Source organism: Salvelinus alpinus, chromosome 8, assembly GCF_045679555.1.
Source record: "Salvelinus alpinus chromosome 8, SLU_Salpinus.1, whole genome shotgun sequence".
NCBI lineage: Eukaryota > Metazoa > Chordata > Actinopteri > Salmoniformes > Salmonidae > Salvelinus > Salvelinus alpinus.
This window is the reverse complement of record NC_092093.1, coordinates 27,212,513-27,236,707: the sequence shown is the minus strand read 5'-3', so window position 1 is coordinate 27,236,707 and position 24,195 is coordinate 27,212,513. Positions and strand designations below refer to the sequence as shown.

The 24,195-nt window shown below is 42.1% G+C and overlaps 1 protein-coding gene across 3 annotated transcripts; it reads right to left on the bottom strand.

Annotated features, from left to right (window-relative positions):
- Window positions 1-88: 88 nt before the first annotated feature.
- Window positions 89-24,195, bottom strand: ncoa7b (nuclear receptor coactivator 7b). Of its 3 annotated transcripts, XM_071413199.1 has the most exons (17): window positions 23,818-24,195; window positions 20,459-20,605; window positions 13,809-13,969; window positions 8,241-8,308; window positions 7,670-7,777; window positions 7,494-7,595; window positions 7,275-7,400; window positions 7,010-7,194; window positions 6,365-6,519; window positions 5,559-6,194; window positions 5,316-5,478; window positions 5,050-5,200; window positions 4,710-4,838; window positions 4,429-4,581; window positions 4,258-4,353; window positions 4,056-4,129; window positions 89-2,825 (listed from the first exon to the last, which is right to left on the bottom strand). In XM_071413199.1, the coding sequence occupies exons 2-17, from the start codon at window positions 20,494-20,496 to the stop codon at window positions 2,690-2,692; spliced, it is 2,481 nt and encodes an 826-aa protein (XP_071269300.1). In that variant the 5' UTR covers window positions 20,497-20,605; window positions 23,818-24,195; the 3' UTR covers window positions 89-2,689. The 3 variants fall into 3 exon arrangements, with proteins under 3 accessions (XP_071269300.1, XP_071269301.1, XP_071269302.1); XM_071413200.1 differs by lacking the exon at window positions 20,459-20,605 and having other exon boundaries at window positions 23,818-24,194; XM_071413201.1 differs by lacking the exon at window positions 23,818-24,195 and having other exon boundaries at window positions 13,809-13,931; window positions 20,459-20,601.

Sequence of the window (24,195 nt, the reverse complement as noted above, 5' to 3'; positions counted from 1 at the left end):
ACTAGACTATGAGATAATTACACAAGTTGCATTTGCCTATGTAGCCCACATAAGACAGAGAGTAAGAAAGTGGGGGAAAACAAAAATCTCAGCATGGAATGCTATTATTTGTTTATTTCGTTTTAAACATGGCAACAATAGAATAAATACATCCTTGGTGGTATTCACATATGATACTATGGTTTTGGATTCACAGGAAATAAATACTGGAAACATTCACAATGAGAAGAACATGCAACATCTATATGACAAAAATACATAAAACAAAGCCATACCTGTAAGGATTGTGGATAGTGGGAACGCAGGAAGGGGAATGTCATATGAGCAGGAACAACAGTTACAGTATTGTCATATCATGCAGTAGGCCTAGTCATCTTACAGTAACTACTTGAGACAGAAATGAACACTCGGTTTGGAAAATAAAAAGGAACCCTCAGTTGCACGAGATCAACAGAACGTGTTGAGATAAAAAACAAAGGTATATCCCTTTCTTTCCCAAATAAAATACCAGTGGTGACCCATCCTTCCCTGTTGTAGTGGTAGAAAGTGACAATAGTGAATGATGTTAATTCCACAGACAAGACCAATCACCTTGAGTTATTGAACTGTCTTACAAGCCTGCAGTGCAAAACGACATCCCTCCCTACTTCCCTTGTATCAATGGACTAAACCCTCACACTCTGTAGCAACTCACCCTACTTACAGAAACGCATATCAAACAAGGAGAAGGTACAGTTGGTCAGAGATGTGACAGACTAATACTGCCTTGAGAACCGTCAATCTATTTCCTGCTTGGGATTTAGCAACCTTGTGGCCGATGATGGGACTTCCTTCAAAACAAAACAGAAAATTGAAACGCAAAACAAACAAAAACATACAATTCTATAAAAAGGTGAAAACATTTCAAAATGCATTCATCTTTAAAAAAAACAAAGTGTACAGAAAATTATAAAAGGTGATGAAACAAACAAAACAGCTACAAAAGTATAATAAAACATTTGTTCATTACAAAACCTCCCTCTTTACAGTGCATTCTGAAAGTATTCAGACCCCTTCTCCACATTTAGTTACATTACAGCCTTATTCTAAAATTGATTCAATTCATGTTTTTCCTCATCTACACACACACCCCATAATGACAAAGCGAAAACAGATTCAGAAATGTTTGCAAATTTATTACAAAAAAAAAATGAAATACCTTAAGCATTCAGACCCTTTGGAAAGGCACACACCTGTCTATATAAGGTCCCACAGATAACCGTGCATGTCAGAGCAAAAACAAAGCCATGAGGTTGAAGGACTTGTCCGTAGAACTCCGAGACAGGATTGTGTTGAGGCACAAATCTGAGGAAGGGTAACAAAACATTTCTGCAGCATTGAAGGTCCAAGAACACAGTGGCCTCCATCATTCTTAAATAGAAGAAGTTTGGAACCACCAATACTCTTCCTAGAGCTGGCTGCCCAGCGAAACTGAAGGGCCTTGGTCAGGGAGTTGACCAAGAATTTGATGGCCACTAACAGAGCTCTGGAGTTCCTCTGTGGAGATGGGAGAACCTTCCAGAAACAACCATCTCTGCAGCACTCTACCAATCAGGCCTTTATGGTAGAGTGATCAGACAGAAGCACATGACAGCCCGCTTGAAATTTGCCAAAAGGCACCCAAAGGATTCTCAGACCATGAGAAACAAGATTCTCTGGTCTGGTGAAACCACGATTGAACTCTTTGGCCTGAATGCAAAGTACAGAGAGAACCTTGATGAAAACCTGCTCCATAGTGCTCAGGACCTCAGACTGCGGCAAAGGTTCACCTTCCAACAGGACAACTAACCCGGACTTGAACATCTCTGGAGAGACCTGAAAATAGCTATGCAGCGACGCTGTGCTTCAACAAAGTACTGAGTAAAGGGTCTGAATACTTACGTAAATGCCACAGTTAGTTTTTTTAAATATATATATATATATTTTTTTTAATATATACACATCTGCAAAAATGTCTAAACCCGTTTTTGTCTTGTCATTATGGGGTATTGAGTGTAGATTGATGAGGGGAAAAACAATTTAATTTATTTTAGAACAAAGCTGTAACATAACAAAATGTGGAAAAAGTGAAGGGGACTGAATACTTTCCGAATGCACTGTATGTTCCCTTAGTGGGCAGTTGTTTTGGAAAGCGAGGGTCATGAAATGCAACATTTTCATTCAGTCTATATAGGACTGGAGACATGAGAACAATACAACCTTCAGTGAATGCAAACCTCTTCTCTTTGTAAACAATTACTCCTATATTTAAAGTGGGTTTGGGGCGGATGTGTGTGTGTTAGAGAAATGAGTCTCAAAAGCACTACCTAAAAGCACTTCCCTTTCACCTGCTTCCTCTTTTCACATCAGTTTCTAATATCTCAGGGAAATCAGATTGCTCCTTTTTGTTATCAACCAGAATAATCTGATTGGCTCCGTTTGTAGAGAATTGATGGTTGTTTATTCACTTCACCAGATGCCTTATTCCCTTTTGATGGGCATTGTACCAACTATTAGACACTTTCCCCAATACAAAAATCTCACAATTATGTTTTATAGTTACCTATGAGGGATTTCGTTAGCAAGGACAATTGCATCAGAATCGTTGAAACTAGGTCTAAGTTCCCACCAGTGTGGGTGGGGTTTGGCGGAGACTGGAGGTGGAGGGAGGCTACTCGAAGGCCCAGACCTCCACACTGTGTATGGTGAAGTCCTTCCGGGGGGAGAGGGGCTGGTTGTGGAAGGTGGCACAGCTGGAGGTGGTGCCGTGGTACAGGTCAGCGTCCACCCACAGCCCTATCTGACCTCTAGGGAGAGAGACAGGAAAAAAGGTCAGACAAACTCATAACGACATGGCAACTACAAGTTGACTTCAACAGAGAGCAGGTCACACAAAGATGCTTACATGGCTTTTTGTCAAGCAAAGCGTGACAGCGAGGGTACAACGCTGCGTACAGAAATATGAGGCAGAGATGGGCTACATCATCATGGTTCAGAAGAGGCTGAGTAAAGGAGGGAAACGTAAAGGGAGGTGGAGTGTGAGCAGTAGCTACATAGTGTCCATAAAATAACACATGCGCAGAACATGATCCAGATCCTTAGCTTTCAGAAAGAGGTTTCCGTAGGGGCGGGGGCAAAAACTTCGTAGCGACAGCCTATCATTTAATAGGCTAGCTATTTCAGGTGATACACAGACATCAAAATATCTGTCATGCCATTTCATAACCTGATCACCAGAGCTTTTGTGTATATAAGCTGTCATTTGTTGTCATTCTTATAAGGCCCAGTGCAGTCAAAAACGAGATTGTGTTTTGTATATGCACTGAACAAAAATAAACGCAACAATTCCAAAGATTTTACTGAATTACAATTCATATAAGGAAATCAGTCAATTGAAATAAATTGATTAGGCCCTAATCGATGGATTGCACATGACTGGGAAAACATATGTATCTGTTAGTCACAGATGCATTTGATTGTTTTTAAAGGTAGGGGCGTGGATCAGAAAACCAGTCAGTATCTGGTATGACCCCCATTTGCCTCATGCAGCATCTCCTTCACATAGAGTTGATTAGGCTGTTGATTGTGGCCTGTGGAATGTTGTCCCACTCCTCTTCAATGGCTGTGAGAAGTAACTGGATATTGACAGGAACTGGAACACGCTGTTGTATACATCAAAACATGTGATGGCAGCGGATGAACGGCATGACAATGGGCCTCAGGATCTCGTCATGGTATCTCTGTGCATTCAAATTGCAATTGTGTTAGTTTACAGTAGCTTACGCCTGCTCATACAGTAACCCCACCGCGACCATGGGTCACTGCAAATCGCTCGCCCACACGACGCAAAACATGTGGTCTGCAGTTGTGAGGCCGGTTGGACGTACTGCCAAATTCTCTAAAACAACGGAGGTGGCTTATGGTAATGAAATTAACATTGAATTATCTGCCAACAGTCTGGTGGACATTCCTGCAGTCAGCATGCCAGTTGCACGCTTCCTCACATTGCTCAATCACATATATTCAAATACACTCACCCTCCTCCTCCCATCTGAAGAGAATCTATGTTGCCTTTAACAAAGTAGGAGTTCTCCCCAGTCCAGCAGTACATCTGAGCAAAGGAAAAGCAACACATTGGAAGTCAGGGAGAAAAGCAATGGCATCCAGCTCATATAAAGCATTAAACTTGAACATGGGTATAATGATAACACACAGAGTATAAATATAACTATGTCTGACCTTGATCTCAGGGCAGAAGCTGAAGAGGAAGGTCTCTCCCGTGCCATAGCAGTGATCACTTACTCTGAAGGGATGGGTAGAGTATCCCCCAAACAACTAATGGGGGAGGAGAATTTTTTTTAAACTCAACAGTCCAATACAAATTGGGCACCATTGTCATTGTGTGTGTACCTGGTTGTCCATGTCTTTGATGACCAGTAGCACAGGGCTGTCCACATCCAATAGGCTCCTGTACAGGGTCTTTAGGCTGGTCCCGTGTTCTGCCGTACTGTAAGCCAGTCTCCATGGATACCCCTGCACCCGCGCCGGCAGCCGACACGCAAGCTGTGAGGAGAGAGAAAAACAGATTCTGGGAAGTGTGTGTTGATGTGCATTTCTGCATAGGTTGTGTAGGTGAAGTCACATGTTTGTTTTTTTGATTGAAAGTGTTGTGAGTCATGGCGTGTGTGTACCTTCTCTATGTGTGTGTCCTGTAGCAGAGTGCTAGGGTCACTGAGCATCGGCAGTGGATCCCCTGAAGGCTCCTCCCCTTCGTAACTGCCAAAAGTCTGCCTGCGCGTCGCCTCGTTGATGGTGATGATCTACGAACACGACCATGTACTGTTAGATACCTTAACCGTACAGTCAAAACTTGCTTAACCGTACAGTCAAAATATACTTAAATCGATAAAACTCATAGTCCAAACATTGAACACAGCTTGGTCCACACACACCCACAAAATACTTGACCACAATGTTAACATATCACAGTCAAAATGCACTCATCCGAGGGATCATGCCATGTGAACTCACCTCCCAGCTGTGAGGGGTCACGGGGTCACTGAAGAAGTTATCGATCACGTTGAGCTCGTCCTTCTCCACGACCACGAAGCCCTGTTCCCTGGCCACCTTACCGTACACGTCAGGAGACCATTGGACAAAAAATGCATATAGGTGGTCCACCCTGAAACACACCACACTTTTATGTTTCAGAACATTTATTGAAAGTTTATAAAATTGTGAACACACACCAGTTGTCATCGAGGTTCTGGCTGTGGTCTCAGTGGTTGAACTCTCACCTCTCCTGGGGCACAGCAAACCAGTACTCCGGCTGCTTTCCTCTCGTGTGAGCGGGGCTGGATGACTGGCTAATGACGAAGGACTTCCTCATGGGCTTGCCAACCTTGAGGCAAAGGAACATGGGAGGGGTCTTACTCTTCTCCTCCGTGGACAGAAGCGTGTCTGCAGAGAGATTTGAAAAATTTGAAACAATGCAATACAAGAAACGACACAAAATGCTTGAAGTGTTTGTTAACACTCACTTTGGATGGGCGCCTGCATCCGCTCCAGCAGCCTGGACTTCACCTCCGCTTTGTTGCTCCTCTTCCGCTTCCCTTCCTCACTCAGCCCCTCTATCATTGGTCCGTTCTGCAGCTCGCCTGCAGGGCTGGGTTCCCAAGAAATACATTTTCCCGGAGCCTCAGCGGTCTCGCTGAAGCTCAGCTTCCTGTTTTGGTCCATTGCTGATTCTGATTGTTCGCTAATGCTAACACTGTTCACTAGTTGCCCTGTAGAGTTGTCATCTTTGTCTCGGCCTGTGGCTAGGCTAGCAGACTTCTCCTTCAAGAGTTCACCGTCTTTCTCAGTCTCTGATGAGACGGGCAGTGATTCTGTCGTGTCCTCAATGGAGCTGTTCTGTACCAGTCCTTCATCCTCCTCCTCCCCTCTCTGCGAGGTCAGTGGGACTGCGTCAGAGGGGGACTGGTCCTGGGACTTTAACCATTTAGGGGTATTAGATCCTGGAGGCTCTCCTTGCTGGTTCGGGCTTGTAGCAGTGGCAGGTGGTCTGGATCCGCTCTTCGGTTCCTCAGCGCTCCCGTTCAAGGGAAGCTCCAGCTCTGTGAAAACCTCATCTGATGGAGACTTGTCTGCTGGATCACACTCTGCTCTCGCTATGACTGGGATATAAGAAACCATGCTGTTTTATTAAAATGACCACATGGATCAAAATATTGCTAAATTATTATTATGCACGAGGTAATTTGTTTTTTAACTACATGTGTATAATGATTTGCCATGATTCATCCTGATCCAATATAAGTCATTGTGTGTTATCTCCCAGTCATACCCGTCTCTGACAGGGCAGAGTTGATGTCGTCCAGGACGATGGGTCGTTTGGAGTCCAGCGCCTCGTAGCGGCTAAAGGGGTTGAGGTCGCGCTCCGAGGGCAGCTCCTCCCACTCCCCGGGCCTGTACAGAGGACACAGATCCTGGGGTAGGTCTCTGTAGAGTGTCAGGGGGCACACCACAAAGCAGGATGGGAAAATAAAAATAATTAAACAAAAGAAATGGAAATCATAAATGAACAAAAAGAAAATGCAACTGAAAAACAGAAAAATAAAAAGGGATTTCAAAAAGCAAAATAATAATACTACAAATAATAGTAACCGAGAAAATGAACCAGTTCAAAATAAAATATAATAGATTATTCAAAAACTAAAGACAAAAACGAATCCGAGTCGTCTGCCCCTAGAATCTGGTACCGGAAATCAGTTCAACTTTCCACCTCAGAGAGGGAGGAGAAAGAACAAGTGAGAGAGAGGAGTGCAGAAAGAGGTAGAAATAAGAAGAAAAAGTGTGACGCTTGAAGAGTCAGTAAGAAAAGCAAGGTTAAGATAAGATCAAGAAAGAGCAAAAAGGGCTAGTTTAAATAGGGAGTGAAAGATGGACAGAGTGTGAAAGAGCTTCTCAAGATGGCAGGGTGGGTTCTTACAACGGCAACGCGTCTTTGAGATTCATGCGGGAGATGTCGTCGTAGAGGGCCACAGACACCACCTCCTCCATGGGGCAGAGCAGGCCGTACTCCTCACAACCGCGCTCGATCACCAGGGGGTCCGACTTGTGAGGGTCAAACATGATATTGTTGGGCGTCACAATCATCACCCCTCCCACCACACCCTGGGAGACAATAAAACACATCAGTTTGAGTCTGCTGTGGTGGTCTTTAATGCAAAATGACCTACGGTTTGGCCACTTACCATTCCGTCAGTAAAGTACTTGCAGCTCATCTTAATGAACTTGACTGTGGCGGGGCTCTCGTCCTCGGACGGGGGCGACAGCAGCCGTCGTAATGGTCTTACTGACCTGCCGCTGGAGTCTCCATCCTGAAACATATCGAAAGGCAGCAGGGACAAGCACAGAACCAGGATCAAAGATTACTTTAGTATGGGTTATCTTAAAAAGGAGAACTGACTTACCTGTAACACCTTCTCTGATAGGCCGCTGGGGAAGGCGAGGTCAAAAGAACCCACAGACTGAGAGTCGGCACCCGATTGGCCCACGTCAGGAACAAACAGCTTCTGCAAAGGTGAAATACAGGCATGTTAGCCAGGATTTACAGCATGAAGTGGTGTGTAATGTGCTGAAACCTCACCTGTCCAGGATAAATACTACGGCAGAAGAGACGGTTGAGCTGCACCAGTTTGTTCGGGGTGATGTTAAACTTCAGAGCAATGCTGCTTAGAGATTCCTGGAGTCCCACCTGTAACATGAAGTTAAATCCTTGGTTATTTTTGATTACCAAAAGTATCAATCTACCCAAAGCAAAATGGAGCATGAGACTAAATCTACAGAAATCTTGCAAAGCATACAACTGGGGTGTCTTCATTAAGCCGATTTTGTCGCAAAACGTTTTGCAACAGAAACCGTTTACTCCAAAACAGAAAACATTTTGCCATGAAAATGAGTTTCTATTGGACAAATTCAGGTATGTCCCTCTGTCCGTTCGCTCAGTTTGCTTCCATTTGGTTCTTAAAAATGGAAAACGGTTTCCATTGCTAGACGTAATGAATACACCCCTGTATTTTCTGAAGAAAATGTTTGAGGTTTATTGTCCACATTGCTTTCCTAAGCTAGAGTCTTTGAAGTCAGAACCCCTTGGGTTTATGGGAGTTGTAGTGTGAGAGAGGAGTTCGTGAGGCATCACAGAGGCAGCCTGTACTAACGGTATACTCCACTGTCCCGGGGGGCCTCTTCTCTCTCTTGGCCTGGCTGCTCCCGTTGCTGCTGCCATCTGAAAGACAGCCACAGGTCACTGACACAGTAGATAGATGACCGCCTTAGAGCAGCTCAATCAGAAACAAAAGCATGTATGCACAAACACAATAGTGCTTTAAAATTGAGCTATATTGGAATCTCTCACTAATTGCCAGAGCCAGTTTATTAAAAACACCCTCCCACTATGTCCTCTACTCCAGCTCCTACAGAAACAGTGGAGGGATGACTCAGCATTGTACAGCTGTGAGGATTCCAGCCGTGGGTCACTGTACATTCAGAGATCACATTTGGTACAGAGCCGTCACTTATTCACTACTGCATAGTGACTGGTAGCTTTATCAGATCGAGAAATAGTCATAAGATATGTTTGTTTTCTTTCTGTGTCCTGTTGTAGCTCTGAGTGAATGCAGTATAGGACTAAATAGACTCATTGGTCAGTAACTGCATACCTAGGATTATGGGGATATCTGTTCTGATTGAATTACATTGTTGTTTGTAAAGCCAATATGCAACAACCTCTAAATTAAAAGGCTGCACACGGTAAAAGGCCTTAGCTTGAATCCTTTATAACCAGGCCTGGAGAAGACAGACACAGCAATAACACGGAGCTCTGTCTGTCCTTCAGTGAGTTGTCTGTCAGGGTTATGTGGGTTCTTTTGTCTAGATGCCCACACTGGGCTGGAGAGAAAAATTACCGGGTTTAATTAGATTACTGACAGCAGTTTACACAGCTGGCCTGGTACTGACAGTACTGTGGCTAGTAGATTAACACGGGGTTAATGAAAGGTCTCTAAGCTTTACAGACTACAGGCCTCGACATCAACGCTCGTCTGGGACAAGAAAAAAAATAAAATCTGACAAAAATAGATTTACAGTAAATTGTCCGAAAAACTAAATCAAACAATTACTCCGATCAGAATTGGATCAACATTGGCGTAATATTAAAATCTATTTTTCATGTACACAAATAAAAAAGTCCTACATGTCAAAGTGATATGCATATTGGCTACAGCCTCATGTCCAAACCGATGACATGACATGAGGAAGGTGAAGTATATGTAGTCAAACTTTAAATTACTTTTAATTACATAAATAGTGCATTTGGAAAGTATTTAGACCCCTTCACTTTTCCATATATTGTTACATTACAGCCTTATTTAAACTTGACTACACCCCCCCACACACTAAAACAGCTAATTTTTTCAACAAAAAAGAACTGAAATATCACATTTACATAAGCATTCAGACCATTTACTTAGTACTTTGTTGAACCACCTTTGGCAGCGATTAGCCTCGAGTCTTCTTGGGTTTGACGCTGCAAGCGTGGCACACCTTTATTTGGGGAGTTTCTCCCATTCTTCTCTGTAGATCGACTCAAGCTCTGTCAGGTTTGATGGGAAGCATCGCTGCAAAGCCATTTTCAGGTCTCTCCAGAGATGTTCGATTGGGTTCAAGTTCGGGCTCTGGCTGAGCCACTCAAGGTGCCTTTTGGCAAACTCCAAGCGGGCTGTCATGTGCCTTTTACTTTAGAGTGGCTTCCGTCTGGCCACTACCACAAAGGCTTGATTGGTGGAGTGCTGCAGAGATAGGAGAACCTTCCAGAAGGACAACCTTCTCCACAGAGGAACCCTGGAGCTCTGTCAGAGTGTCCTTAGGGTTCTTGGTCACCTCCCTGACCAAGGCCCTTCTCCCCCGAGTGCTCAGTTTGGCCGGGCGGCCAGCTCTAGGAAGTTTCCCAAACTTCTTCCATTTAACAATGATGGAGGCCACTGTTCTTTGGGACCTTCCATGTTGCAGAAATGTTTCGGTACCCTTCCCCAGATCTGTGCCACGACAGAATCCTGTCTGAGCTCTACAGACAATTCCGTCGACCTCATGGCTTAGTTATTGCTCTGACAATCTCTGTCAACTGTAGGACCTTATATAGACAGGTGTGTGCCTTTCCAAATCATGTCCAATCAATTTAATTTACAACAGTTGGACTCCAATCAAGTTGTAGAAACAACAAGGATGATCAATGGAAACAGGATGCACTTGAGCTCAATTTCAAGTATCATAGCAAAGAGATTGAATACTTATGTAATTATGTTTTAGTTTTAATAAAATGTGCAAACATTTTCAAAACCTGTTTGCACTTTGTCATTATGGGGTAGTGTGTGCAGATTGATAAAGACATGTTTTTATTTAATCCATTTTAGAATAAGGCTGTAACGTAACAAAGTGTGGAAAAAGTGAAGGGGTCTGAATACTTTCCCAATGCATTGTATAGGCTAAACTCCAGTAATGTTTGACAAATAAAATGAAGGATAATTAACATTCATGTCTAAAGGTTTGATTCTGTCAACATACGAGACACTGGCTTGTTCAGATAAATGGTCACAAGACCGGAGAGGACAGTGCCTGTTGTGCACCGCAAATCACCCACCTTGAATCTGAGCAGAGATGGTCAGCAGTAACAAAATTGTTTAACCATAAACAAAAATGTTTAAAACCTGAATGTTTTTCATTTTATGAAGCATGTCTTACATTTAGCAAAGTAGCCTAGCCAAAATAAAACCATAGAAATGTTTAGGGAATTATTTTATAAACACTTCATATGCCATTAAAACCAGCATTATACTCATGTTCTTTTAGTTTTCAAATCAACTTTGTCATCTAGAAGCCATAGACACAATCCTAGTCATATTAGTATCCCATGCATCTTCAGATCTCCCCCCTTTCTTTACATTTCTAAAGGATATTTTCATCTCTGTCATGTGAAACCACTTGCGCAAGTGGTGCGCTTTTGAGAACAGTGTTTAACCGCGAATTGCATTTTGGAACATTTGCATGTAGCCTACAGCCATGTGTGCATTGCTGAGCTTATAATATGAAGGAATAAACATGAGTCATGTATCAACATTTTAGGCTAAACGGTCTGATCGGTTGCATCAGCCTCACTGCTTATACAATATATACAGTTGAATTATACATACACCTTAGCCAAATACATTTAAACTCAGTTTCACAATTCCTGACATTTAATCTTAGTAGAAATTCCCTGACTTAGGTCAGTTAGGATCACCAATTTATTTTAAGAATGTGAAATGTCAGAATAATAGTAGAGAATAATTTATTTCAGCTTTTATTTCTTTCATCACATACCCAGTGGGTCAGAAGTTTACATACACTCAATTAGTATTTGGTATCATTGCCTTTACATTGTTTAACTTGGGTCAAACATTTTGGGAAGCCTTCCACAAGCTTCCCACAACAAGTTCGGTTAATTTTGGCCCATTCCTCCTGACAGAGCTGGTGTAACTGAGTCAGGTTTGTAGGCCTCCTTGCTCGCACACACTTTCTCAGTTCTGCCCACAAATTTTCTATAGGATTGAGGTCAGGGCTTTGTGATGGCCACTCCAATATCTTGACTTTGTTGTCCTTAAGCCATTTTGCCACAACTTTAGAAGTATGCTTGGGGTCAGTGTCCATTTGGAAGACCCATTTGCGACCAAGCTTTAACTTCCTGACTGATGTCTTGAGATGTTGCTTCAATATATCCACATAATTTCCTCCCTCATGATGCCATCTATTTTGTGACGTGCACCAGTCCCTCCTGCAGCAAAGCACCCCGACAACATGATGCTGCCAGCCCCGTGCTTCACGGTTGGGATGGTGTTCTTCTGCTTGCAAGCCTCCCCCTTTTTCCTCCAAACATAACGATGGTCATAATGGCCAAACAGTTCCATTTTTGTTTCATCAGACCAGAGGACATTTCTCCAAAAAGTACGATCTTTGTCCCCATGTGTAGTTGCACAGCGTAGTCTGGCTTTATTATGGCGGTTTAATGGAGCAGTGGCTTCTTCCTTGCTGAGTGGCCTTTCAGGTCGTGTCGATACAGGACTCGTTTTACTGTGGATATATACTTTTGTACCTGGTTTCTCCAGCATCTTCACAAGGTCCTTTGCTGTTGTTCTGGGATTGATTTGCACTTTTCACACCAAAGTATGTTCATCTCTAGGAGACAGAACACGTCTCCTTCCTGAGCGGTATGACGGCTACATGGTTCCATGATGTTTATACTTGCGTACTATTATTTGTACAGATGAACGTGGTACCTTCAGGCGTTTGGAAATTGCTCCCAAGGATGAACCAGACCTGTGGAGGTCTACATTCTTTTTTTTTTCTGAGGTCTTGCCTGATTTCTTTTGATTTTCCTATGATGTCAAGCAAAGAGGCACTGAGTTTGAAGGTAGGCCTTGAAATACATCCACAGGTACACCTCCAATTGACTCAAATTATGTCAATTAGCCTATCAGAAGCGTCTAAAGCTATGACATTTTCTGGAATTGTCCAAGCTGTTGAAAAGGCACAGTCAACTTGGTGTATGTAAACTTCTGACCCACTGTAATTGTGATACTGTGAATTATAAGTGAAATAATCTGCCTGTAAACAATTGTTGGGAAAATGACTTGTGTCATGCACAAAGTAGATGTCCTAACTGACTTGCCAAAACTATAGTTTGTTAACAAGAAATGTGTGGAGTGGTTGAAAAACAAGTTTTAATGACTCCAACCTAAGTGTATGTAAACTTCCGACTTCAACTTTATATATGCAGTCTATGAATTTTGACTGTCGTCACAGTCCCAGAGTGTTTTGAACCATCCTAGACATTTTTTACGCCCTTCATTATTTTATAAAAAGAGGGGGGGAAAGTATTTGGTTGTAATTGTAATGTTGCAATATTTTACAGGCTACCAAAGGTGGCCATCCATCCTTCAGGATAGCTTTAAAGGGGCAGTGTTATATTTTGGGACAGGCTTGAGTATGCAAAGAGTGCGGCCTACATGTTTGTCTGATTCTCTATGGTAAAAATGATCGTAATGCATTGTAAAGTGGTTCCTTGCATCATACTATGATGTAAACATGGTGTTACAGACCTTTATTTTTTTGGACTAGTGACTTGAGCCTTCAGAGTTTTTTTCTTTACGTAAATAAAAAAAAATGTGGCTAACAAGTGCAAAAAAGTTACAGGTCAAGGCCTGGACTAGCTATAGAAGACCTGTCGGTCATTGAAGGAGACTGCTTATTTAGTTCAATAACAACACTGATAGAAATACTGTTAGATTAAAACGACATTTGTTTAGATATATTAGTGTTGAATAAAGACACTTATTAGGCTACTTGTGACAGTAATATAGGTTCACAAATGATTGATGTATATTAGTTACTCCTTTATACACAGCACACTTCTAATGTAATCATGATAATGTGCTATGCCATTGCAAGACATGGAAAATTCCACCTGCCAACTGGCTGTTCCTCCATCCAACCACAGGAATCTGAAGGGAGAGCTGAGGATATTCATCACATTGTCCTAAAATCTGCCAAAAAAAACTGCCAAAACTAAAAACAGAAGAGAATCTAGTCAGTTATGAAACTTCCTTGATAAGATGATCATTCTGACCCTCTGTTCATAACAGGGGGTCATGTGCCTCAGTGCCTAGGGAAGGTTCCTGTGTGTGACTGAGTTTTACCTGAGCCTCCAGGCAGGTTAGGTTTAATCCTCTCCAGGGGTTCAGAAAAAGCAGGGTCTGGGCAGGAGATGACGGGCATCTTTGCGGACGAATCCGACCGGTTCTGCTCAGCCACTGCCTTCCCTGATTGGCTCTGCTTGAGCTGTCTCCGCCTCTTCAGCCTGAGGTTATGGAGAAAGAGGGCAATTTGTTTACTCAGGCTTATAAACATTTGATTTCCTTTGCTTGCTCACTTTCTCCCTACCTTTCTCCCCACCTTCCTCTCTCTGCTCCCCTTTTCCCTGATTAACCATTGATAGGTCAGGCGATGACGTCATGGCATCTCCCACCCCCGCCTAGGTTCATTAAAAGGGGAAGCTAGAACAAAGCTACAATCACCCAGTATACACAGGGATAGTGCTAGGCCTATGCGACTGACTGAAACAGGTTGTAAACAAGGCCCAGGCAGTGTAAGCCCAGTATAGAAAGTTGAAAAGAGAGAGATAGGGAAGTCAACATTCAAGGAAAACCAATGCTGTACAGACAAAGGATGTGTGAAAATGAAGAAGCTGAGAGATATAGAGCATCTCTAATGGAGGAGCACTGGGCAGTGGATCAATACGTTTGGAGACACGAGACAAACGGATACAGCGCTGGTCTTTTAATAGCTTCTCTGCAATTACGGATACTGCAGAGCAACCGACATCTAGTAAACGTTTCAGGATTTCACCAGCAAATGCCACACTACCATCCTGTTTCACACAGGGACATTTCCACAAGCGGAATGTATAGATTTCCTTTGGCGCTCTACCATTTTGTCTCACTCTTGCCTTTTCTCTATCCTGGTTACAGAGAAATGTTTGGCCTGCCTGTGTACCCACTCAAGCACAGCCACAGATAACACAAAACAAACAACTCTCCCAACAACAACAACAGGACAGAGAGCCAGGCTCTCATGCTTCAGCTACTTACAGGGATAGAAAACAAAAACTTTAGAAACAATAGTAATAATGTAAAATCAACCGGGACCGGCTGTTGGGCTGGAAGCCAGTCCTGGAGGCCATATGACAAAATATGGTGACATAACAGGCAGCCATTTCACAGTGTCTCTTACGTTCGCAAGCACTCCGCAATCCTGAATGGCCTTTGCACCCTGCTCAGTGGACAGGAAGAGAGGGAGAGCAGGAGATGCTAGCTGAGGCGGTGTGGTCAAAAGGAATAAGAGGTCAAAAGAAACAAGAGGTCCTTCCTCCCTCCATGTTCCCGCTCCTCGGGCTATACAGTCTCCTCTCCATGCAATACTGAGGTTATTAGCCTAGCTCTAGCCTGAAAGGTATGGGATGCATCTTGGAGACACAGCAGAGGGATGTAACGAGTGCACCTATCAACGTGTTGTCAGCCTGCACTTGAGACTATGTACGTAGTCTGCGTATGTACAGTTGAAGTCAGAAGTATATATACACACACCTTAGCCAAATACATTTAAACCCAGTTTTTCACAATTCCTGACATTTAATCTGAGTAAAAATTCCCTGTCTTAGGTCATTTAGGATCAGCACTTTATTTTAAGAATGTGAAATGTCAGAATAATAGTAGAGAAAATAATTTATTTCAGCTTTTATTTATTTCATCACATACCCAGTCGGTCAGACATTTACATTAGAGGTCGACCGATTAGGATTTTTCAACGTGGATACCAATTATTGGAGGACCAAAAAAAGCCGATACCGATTAAATCGGCCAATTTTTTTAATGTATTTATTTGTAATAATGACAATTACAACAATACTGAATGAACACATTTAGTTTAACTTAATATAATACATCAATAAAATTAATTTAGCCTCAAATAAATAATCAAACATGTTCAATTTGGTTTAAATAATGCAAAAACAAAGTGTTGGAGAAGAAAGTAAAAGTGCAATATGTGTGCCATTATATGTGCCATGTAAAAAAGCTAACGTTTAAGTTCCTTGCTCAGAACATGAGAACATATGAAAGCTGGTGGTTCCTTTTAACACGAGTCTTCAATATTCCCAGGTAAGAAGTTTTAGGTTGTAGTTATTATAGGAATTATAGGACTATTTCTCTCTATACCATTTGTATTTCATATACCTTTGACTATTGGATGTTCTTACATGCACTTTAGTATTGCCAGTGTAACAGTATAGCTTCCGTCCCTCTCCTCGCCCCTGCCTGGGCTCGAACCAGGAACATATCGACAACAGCTACCCTCGAAGCATCATTAACCATCACTCCACAAACACCGCGGCCCTTGCAGAGCAAGGGGAACAACTACTTCAAGGTCTCAGAGCGAGTGACGTCACCTATTGAAACGCTATTAGCGCGCACCCCGCTAACTAGCTCGGGAGTTGATAGGCTTGAAGTCATAAACAGCTCAATGCTTGAAGCACAGCGAAGAGCTGCTGGCAAACGCACGAAAGTGCTGTTTGAATGAATGCTTACAAGCCTGCTGCTGCCTACCACCGCTCAGTCAGACTGCTCTATCAAATCATATACTTAATTATAATAACACACAGAAATACGAGCCTTAGGTCATTAATATGGTCAAATCGGGAAACGATAATTTCAACAACAAAACGTTTATTCTTTCAGTGAAATACGGAACCGTTCCGTATTTTATCTAACGGGTGGCATCCATAAGTCTAATTATTCCTGTTACATTGCACAACCTTCAATGTTGTCATAATTACGTAAAATTCTGGCAAATTAGTTCGCAACGAGCCAGGCGGCCCAAACTGTTGCATATACCCTGACTCTGCGTGCAATGAATGCAAGAGAAGTGACACAATTTCCCCAGTTTAATATTGCCTGCTAACCTGGATTTCTTTTAACTAAATAAGCAGGATTAATAAAACATACTTCTGTGTATTGATTTTAAGAAAGGCATTGATGTTTATGGTTAGGTACATTCGTGCAACGATTGTGCTTTTTTTGCAAATGAGCTTTTGTAAAATCATCCCATTTGGCGAAGTTCGCTGTGTTTGTTAGGAATGAATAGTCTTCACACAGTTCGCAACAAGTCAGGCGGCCCAAACTGCTGCATATATCCTGACTCTGTTGCACAGAACGCAAGAGAAGTGACAATTTTTCTAGTTAAAAGAAATTCATGTTAGCAGGCAATATTAACTAAATATGCAGGTTTAAAAATATATACTTGTGTATTGATTTTAAGAAAGGCGCTGATGTTTATGGTTAGGTACACATTGGTGCAACGACAGTGCTTTTTTTCGCGAATGCGCTTGTTAAATCACCCGTTTGGCGAAGTAGGCTATGATTCAATGATAAATTAACAGGCACCGCATCGATTATATGCAGCACAGGACAAGCTAGATAAACTAGTAATATCATCAACCATGTGTAGTTAACTAGTGATTATGTTAAGATTGATTGTTTTTTTTATAAGATACGTTTAATGCTAGCTAGCACCTTAACTTGGCTCCTTGCTGCACTCGCATAACAGGTAGTCAGCCTGCCACGCAGTCTCCTCGTGGAGTGCAATGTAAATCGGCCATGATCGGTGTCCAAAAATGCCGATTACTGATTGTTATGAAAACTTGAAAAATCGGCCCTAATTAAATCGGCCATTTCGATTAATCGGTCGACCTCTAGTTCACATACACTCAATTAGTATTTGGTAGCATTGCCTTTAAATTGTTTAACTTGGGTAAAATGTTTCAGGTAGCCATCCACAAGCTTCCCACAATAAGTTGGGTGAATTTTGGCCCATTCCTCCTGACAGAGCTGGTGTAACTGAGTCAGGTTTATAGGCCTCCTTGCTCGCACACACTTTCTCAGTTCTGCCCACAAATTTTCTATAGGATTGAGGTCAGGGCTTTGTGATGGCCACTCCAATATCTTGACTTTGTTGTCCTTAAGCCATTTTGCCACAACTTTAGAAGTATGCTTGGGGTCATTGTCCATTTGGAAGACCAATTTGCGACCAAGCTTTAACTTCCTGACTGATGTCTTGAGATGTCGCTTCAATATATCCATAATTTTCCTCCCTCATGATGCCATCCTATTTTGTGAAGTGCACCAGTCCCTCCTGCAGCAAAGCACCCCCACAACATGATGCTGCCACCCCTGTGCTTCACGGTTGGGATGGTGTTCTTCGGCTTGCAAGCCTCCCCATTTTTCCTCCAAACATAACGTTGGTCATGATGGCCAAACAGTTCCATTTTTGTTTCATCAGACGAGAGGACATTTCTCCAACAAGTACGATCTTCGTCCCCATGTGCAGTTGCAAACCGTAGTCTGGCTTTTTAATGGCGGTTTTGGAGCAGTGACTTCTTCCTTGCTGAGCGGCCTTTCAGGTTGTGTCGATATAGGACTCGTTTTACTGTGGATATAGGTACTTTTGTACCTGGTTTCTCCAGCATCTTCACAAGGTCCTATGCTGTTGTTCTGGGATTGATTTGCACTTTTCACACCAAAGTACGTTCATCTCTAAGAGACAGAACACGTCTCCTTCCTGAGCGGTATGACGGATGCGTGGTCCCATGGTGGCAGGAGATTAACGTAACGGAACGTTTGGACATTTCGTCACGTTATAGTGGTCGCGCTTTGAGACTTTGGTTAGGGTATTAGGTAAACAATTCGAAAGTAGCTAATTTGACATAAATAACGGACATGAACGAACAAATCAAGCATTTATTGTAGACCTGGGATTCCTAGGACTGCATTCTGATGAATTCATCAAAGGTAAGGAAACATTTATCATGTATTTTCTGGTTTCTGTTGAGTCCAACATGGTGGCTAATTTGGCTAATCATCTGAGCTCCGTCTCAGTTGCAAAAACATCAAGTGACTTTGCATAGCCACATCGTTTCAACAGAAATACTCAACATAAATATAAATGATAATACAAGTTATACACATGGAATTATAGATATACCTCTCCTTAATGCAACCGCTGTGTCAGATTTCAAAAAAACTTTACGGCAATATAAACCATGCAATAATCTGAGACGGAGCTCAGATGATTAGCCAAATTAGCCACCATGTTGGACTCAACAGAAACCAGAAAATACATGATAAATGTTTCCTTACCTTTGATGAATTCATCAGAATGCAGTCCTAGGAATCCCAGGTCTACAATAAATGCTTGATTTGTTCGTTCATGTCCGTTATTTATGTCAAATTAGCTACTTTCGAATTGTTTACCTAATACCCTAACCAAAGTCTCAAAGCGCGACCACTATAACGTGACGAAATGTCCAAACGTTCCGTTACAGTCAGTATAAACATGTCAAACGATGTACTGAATCAATCTTTAGAATGTTGTTAACATACATCTTGAATAACGTTCCAACCGGAGAATTAAATCAACTTCAATTGAGAGATGGAACGGAGCTGCCTCTCACGTGAACGCGCGTGTTGAATGCATGGTCACCTCATGGCACCTCATACTAAATTCTGTCTCCTTCGACCCCCCTTCACATTTGAGTCATCAGACTTAGTTCTATTGACTGTTCACATCTAGTGGAAGCCGTAGGAAGTGAAAACCCATCAATATCTCTCTGTATTTTCAATAAGAGCTTGGTTGAAAATATGGCACCCCCAGAAAAAATCCAAACAGGAAGTGGAACTTCTCAGGTTTTTGCCTGCCATATGAGTTCTGTTAATCTCACAGAATTAATTCAAACCGTTTTAGAAACTTGAGTGTTTTCTATCCAATACTAATAATAATATGCATATATTAGCAACTGAGACTGAGGAGCTGGCCGTTTACAATGGGCACCTTTCATCCAAGCTACTCAATACTGCCCCTTCAGCCATTAGAAGTTAAGACTGTTGGAAAAGCATTCCAGGTGAAGCTGGTTGAGAGAATGCCAAGAGTGTGCAAAGCTGTCATCAAGGCAAAGGGTGCCCACCTTAAAGAATCAAAAATATATTCTGATTTGTTTAACACTTTGTCTATTTCTTAGTGTTGCTATCTTCACCATTATTCTACAATGTAGAAAATAGTACAAATAAAGAAAAACCCTTGAATTGGTAGGTGTCCAAACTTTTGACTGGTACTATATGTAATAATATATATAATACACACACAATTCTATCCTATGTATTCTACAGATATACTGCCCTATGTACATAGATATGGAACACTGGTCACTTTAATAATGGTTACATACCGTTTTACCCATTTCATATTTATATACTGTATTATAGGCCTATCCTGTTCAACTATTTCTGTACATATGCTATTCTATCCTACATATTCTTCAGATATCCATATTCTATCCACATACTATCCACATACTGTCTATACCTCCCATTATATACATACAGTTATACTCCGGACTATGACATTGCTCATCCTAATATTTATATATTCCTTAATTCAATTATTTTACTTTTAGATGTGTGTACCGTTATGAATTGCTAGATATAACTGCACTGTTGGAGCTAGGAACACAAACATTTCTCTACACCCGCAATAACATCTGCTAAACGTGTTTGCGACTAATAAAAATGTAATTGAACACAACGTGACAAACAATGGCATAATGGGAGGTCAGTCAGTGCTGCCACGCTGTGCACACAGTGAAGGAAAACATAGTTGCCGCATCCTGGTAACACAGGCCGTCTCGAAAAACACAACGCTAAAAGAATTCGGCCTAAACACAGAAACAACTTTCACTTACCTGGCAAAGTAGCCAGGCTTCCTCTCCCTCTTCTCCATCAGTGCAGTGGTCTATAGCTTCATGCACCCTAACACATACACACTGAGCAGAACGTGAAGACTATCCCTTCACCGCTCCTTTCCTCTTTGCACTGCACTCTTCCTTATCCTAAGGGAGGATAGAAATTAATGAAGGGAATTAGCTGAGTAACTGCGTTGGCTGCAGCAGTGTACCAAATAGCAAGCCAACGACTCCACCAGACTGTTAGAACGAGCTGAGTGATAGCTAATGCCACAGGTCCATCAGCTTAAGTGTAGAGTGCTGAAAGCATATCGAATGAGCATTTGGCAAATGAGCGCATGTGCCAATTGAATCTCTGATTACGTAGGCCTACATATCCAAATACTTATAAAGTATGGATTTCAGCAGACAAGAAAAGGCACGCAACAGCATACAAACACAAGTACACGATAAGGGTTTAAGAATTTACATTTTTTGAAGCATCGCCTGCGTAGTGACTTGAAGGAGTCAGAGGTTTATTTCAAAAACGGGTCTGCGCTCTATTCCATGGAGGAGTTGAGGTACAGGGCGGCAGGTAGCCTAGTGGTTAGAGCGTTGGACTAGTAACCGAAAGGTTGCAAGATCGAATCCCCGAGCTGACAAGATAAAACACTGTTCCTAGCCCATCATTGAAAATAAGAATTTGTTCTTAACTGACTTGCCTAGTTAAAGGTAAAAATAAATTAACTTGACTAGGGTGAATCACTGCAACAGCTCACAATTACAACCTTGGCAAATGGCTTGTAGTAACTCTGAGCAACTGCATTACTAAAACAGGCATCTCTGAATTAGTCTGGTTACCGGTCTTTGTAGCCAACAATCCACTCCTTATGTCAAAAGGTAAGGAGTGGCATGTAACGTTAACAGAATAGCAACTGAGAAAATCGGGTTGATGGAAAATGGCATCCCTTGAGAGGGCAAGAACAAGATGCACATCAGTAGAATTATAGTATTATCATAAGGAGACATATACTTGGATTACAGAGGAGGAATGGAGGGAAAAAGAAAACAGGAGGTCAGAGAGAGGGTGAGCTTGAATCGGTAAAAAAATGGCAGAAAAACAGGAGATTGTTTATTAAAAAAGAAATGGCTGAAAGTATAAGCAGAGTGAGCTGTACACCAGATCAAAGACAGGAGGAAAAATTGAAGTGAGTGAGGGCGAAGTCTCTGAAGTGGTAGGTGTAGTGAAGTTCTCGGAGCCCAACACCGTGCAGGATGTTTGGCATTCACAACCCCCACCTGTGGACGTCGGGCCCTCATACCACCCTCATGGAGTCTGTTTCTGACCGTTTGAGCAGACACATGCACATTTGTGGCCTGCTGGAGGTCATTTTGCAGTGCTCCTCCTGCTCCTCCTTGCACAAAGGCGGAGGTAGCGGTCCTGCTGCTGGGTTGTTGCCCTCCTACGGCCTCCTCCACGTCTCCTGATGTACTGGCCTGTCTCCTGGTAGCGCCTCCATGCTCTGGACACTACGCTGACAGACACAGCAAACCTTCTTGCCACAGCTCGCATTGATGTGCCATCCTGGATGAGCTGCACTACCTGAGCCACTTGTGTGGGTTGTAGACTCCGTCTCATGCTACCACTAGAGTGAAAGCACCGCCAGCATTCAAAAGTGACCAAAACATCAGACAGGAAGCATAGGAACTGAGAAGTGGTCTGTGGTCACCACCTGCAGAACCACTCCTTTATTGGGGTTGTCTTGCTAATTGCCTATAATTTCCACCTGTTGTCTATTCCATTTGCACAACAGCATGTGAAATTTATTGTCAATCAGTGTTGCTTCCTAAGTGGACAGTTTGATTTCACAGAAGTGTGATTGACTTGGAGTTACATTGTGTTGTTTAAGTGTTCCCTTTATTTTTTTGAGCAGTGTATATTTTGATTTGTTTAACACTTTTTTGGTTACTACATGATTCCATGTGTTATTTCATAGTTTGATGTCTTCACTATTATTCTACAATGGAGAAAATAGTTAAAATAGAGAAAAACCCTGGAATGAGTAGGAGTGTCCAAACTTTGACTGGTACTGTATATGTTATCCCATACAAGCTTTTGTGCAGAATACATTTCGTTGTTACAGGTGTCAAGCTCATGGGTAGCAGTGCGTAGGAGGGAGGTTCCTAGGTGTGAGAAGTGTGCAGAAGGGCATGAGAGAAAGGAATGTGTAGCATTGGGGAAAGTAGTGGTATGTGTTAATTGTAGGCGTGCCCATGGCATCCCACAAGAGAGGCAGGTTGGGGTTTCCAGGGCTAGAGTAGTGCAGAAGTTGTCATTCTACAGTAAGATTGGATTTTTTGTGTTTATAGTGTCACAGGGTTATATTGGTGATTCCGCTTGCCACTTTATTGTTAAGCCAATGGGTTTTCGGTTTTTAGTTTAGTCTTGCCTTCACCTACTCAACATGGCTGGTTTGCGTAGCTTGCTTACGAGGGAGGATGTTTCAGTTAGAAACGTCCCAGTGAACAAGCACCAAACCAGCGGTAAATTGTTGGTTGCAAAGCACTGTATGTCAAAAGTGATTTTTATACTCCCAAGTGATGATTTAAATGTACAATTTATATCAATTTGTTTGTAAATGTTATTCGAACATCACATGTAAGATGCAGCGTTTTTTGGTGAATATTTGTTGTGCATTTTGTTGTAGAGAATTCCCGCTAATACTAGCTAGCAACTTACTGTGTCTGGTGGGGGGGTTCGTATATTTTGTACAGTGCGTAAGTGCAGAGTTGGATGGTGAGCCGTGCATTGCATGACGTGCAATTTTGTGCTGTTTCTATCAGGTACATTGTTCAAAATATTATATTGTATATTGTAAATGGGGGGGCAAAGTATAAGGGAGTTGTACTCCAGTCTAGTGGGTGGCGGTAATGCAACATTTTTGAATGCCAACTGCCGTTAAACCTCATCGAAGAACAGATTAACAGAGAAGGCAACCAGGGAATCTCTGAAAACCTTTAAGTTATTTAACTAGGCAAGTCAGTTAAGAACAAATTATTATTTACAATGACGGCCTACACCGGTCAAAACTTGTTAACGTTAGGGACTTTACAATAATTGCATATCGATGTCTGTAACAGGTGCAGCAGAAATTAAACAGCCAACATTGAGCCTTTCGATATCGGTAGACAAAAGAGATCTAACGTTAGAGACAAAGTTAAACAGCAACACGACAAAAAAAATATGAGCTAGCTAATGTAGCTCTAATCTACCTTTCAATTAACCGTTAGCTAGCTTGTTGAGTTTATAATGAGAGCTAGTTATGTAGCTAGTCAAGATAGTTCATACATGCTAAAGCTAACTACTTATCGTTACCCACCTTTCTGCATCCTGCTTTTCTTGCTTAACATGTTCCTGGCAGTGGTGCAGCAAAACTGAGATTTCCCGATGACTATGGATGGAACCGGTGTCTGTCTGCTGCCTGCAAAACTGGAGAGGGGACAAGGTCCACACAAGACAACACTGACAGCTGATGTCATTACAGCGTTTGTTTATCGTGACAAAGGCGGAGAAAAAAAATGGATGAATTCAGTAGCGTGGTTGACAATGTTTACTTTTTTATCGTTAGTTACGACTTGCAAATAGTGTACATGCATAAAACCATTAAAATATATTATCCAAGCTAGCTAGGTGCAATCATGCATTTTCACAATTCTAAATAACGCAAATACGACCAGTCCTGACAAATATGTTCTAT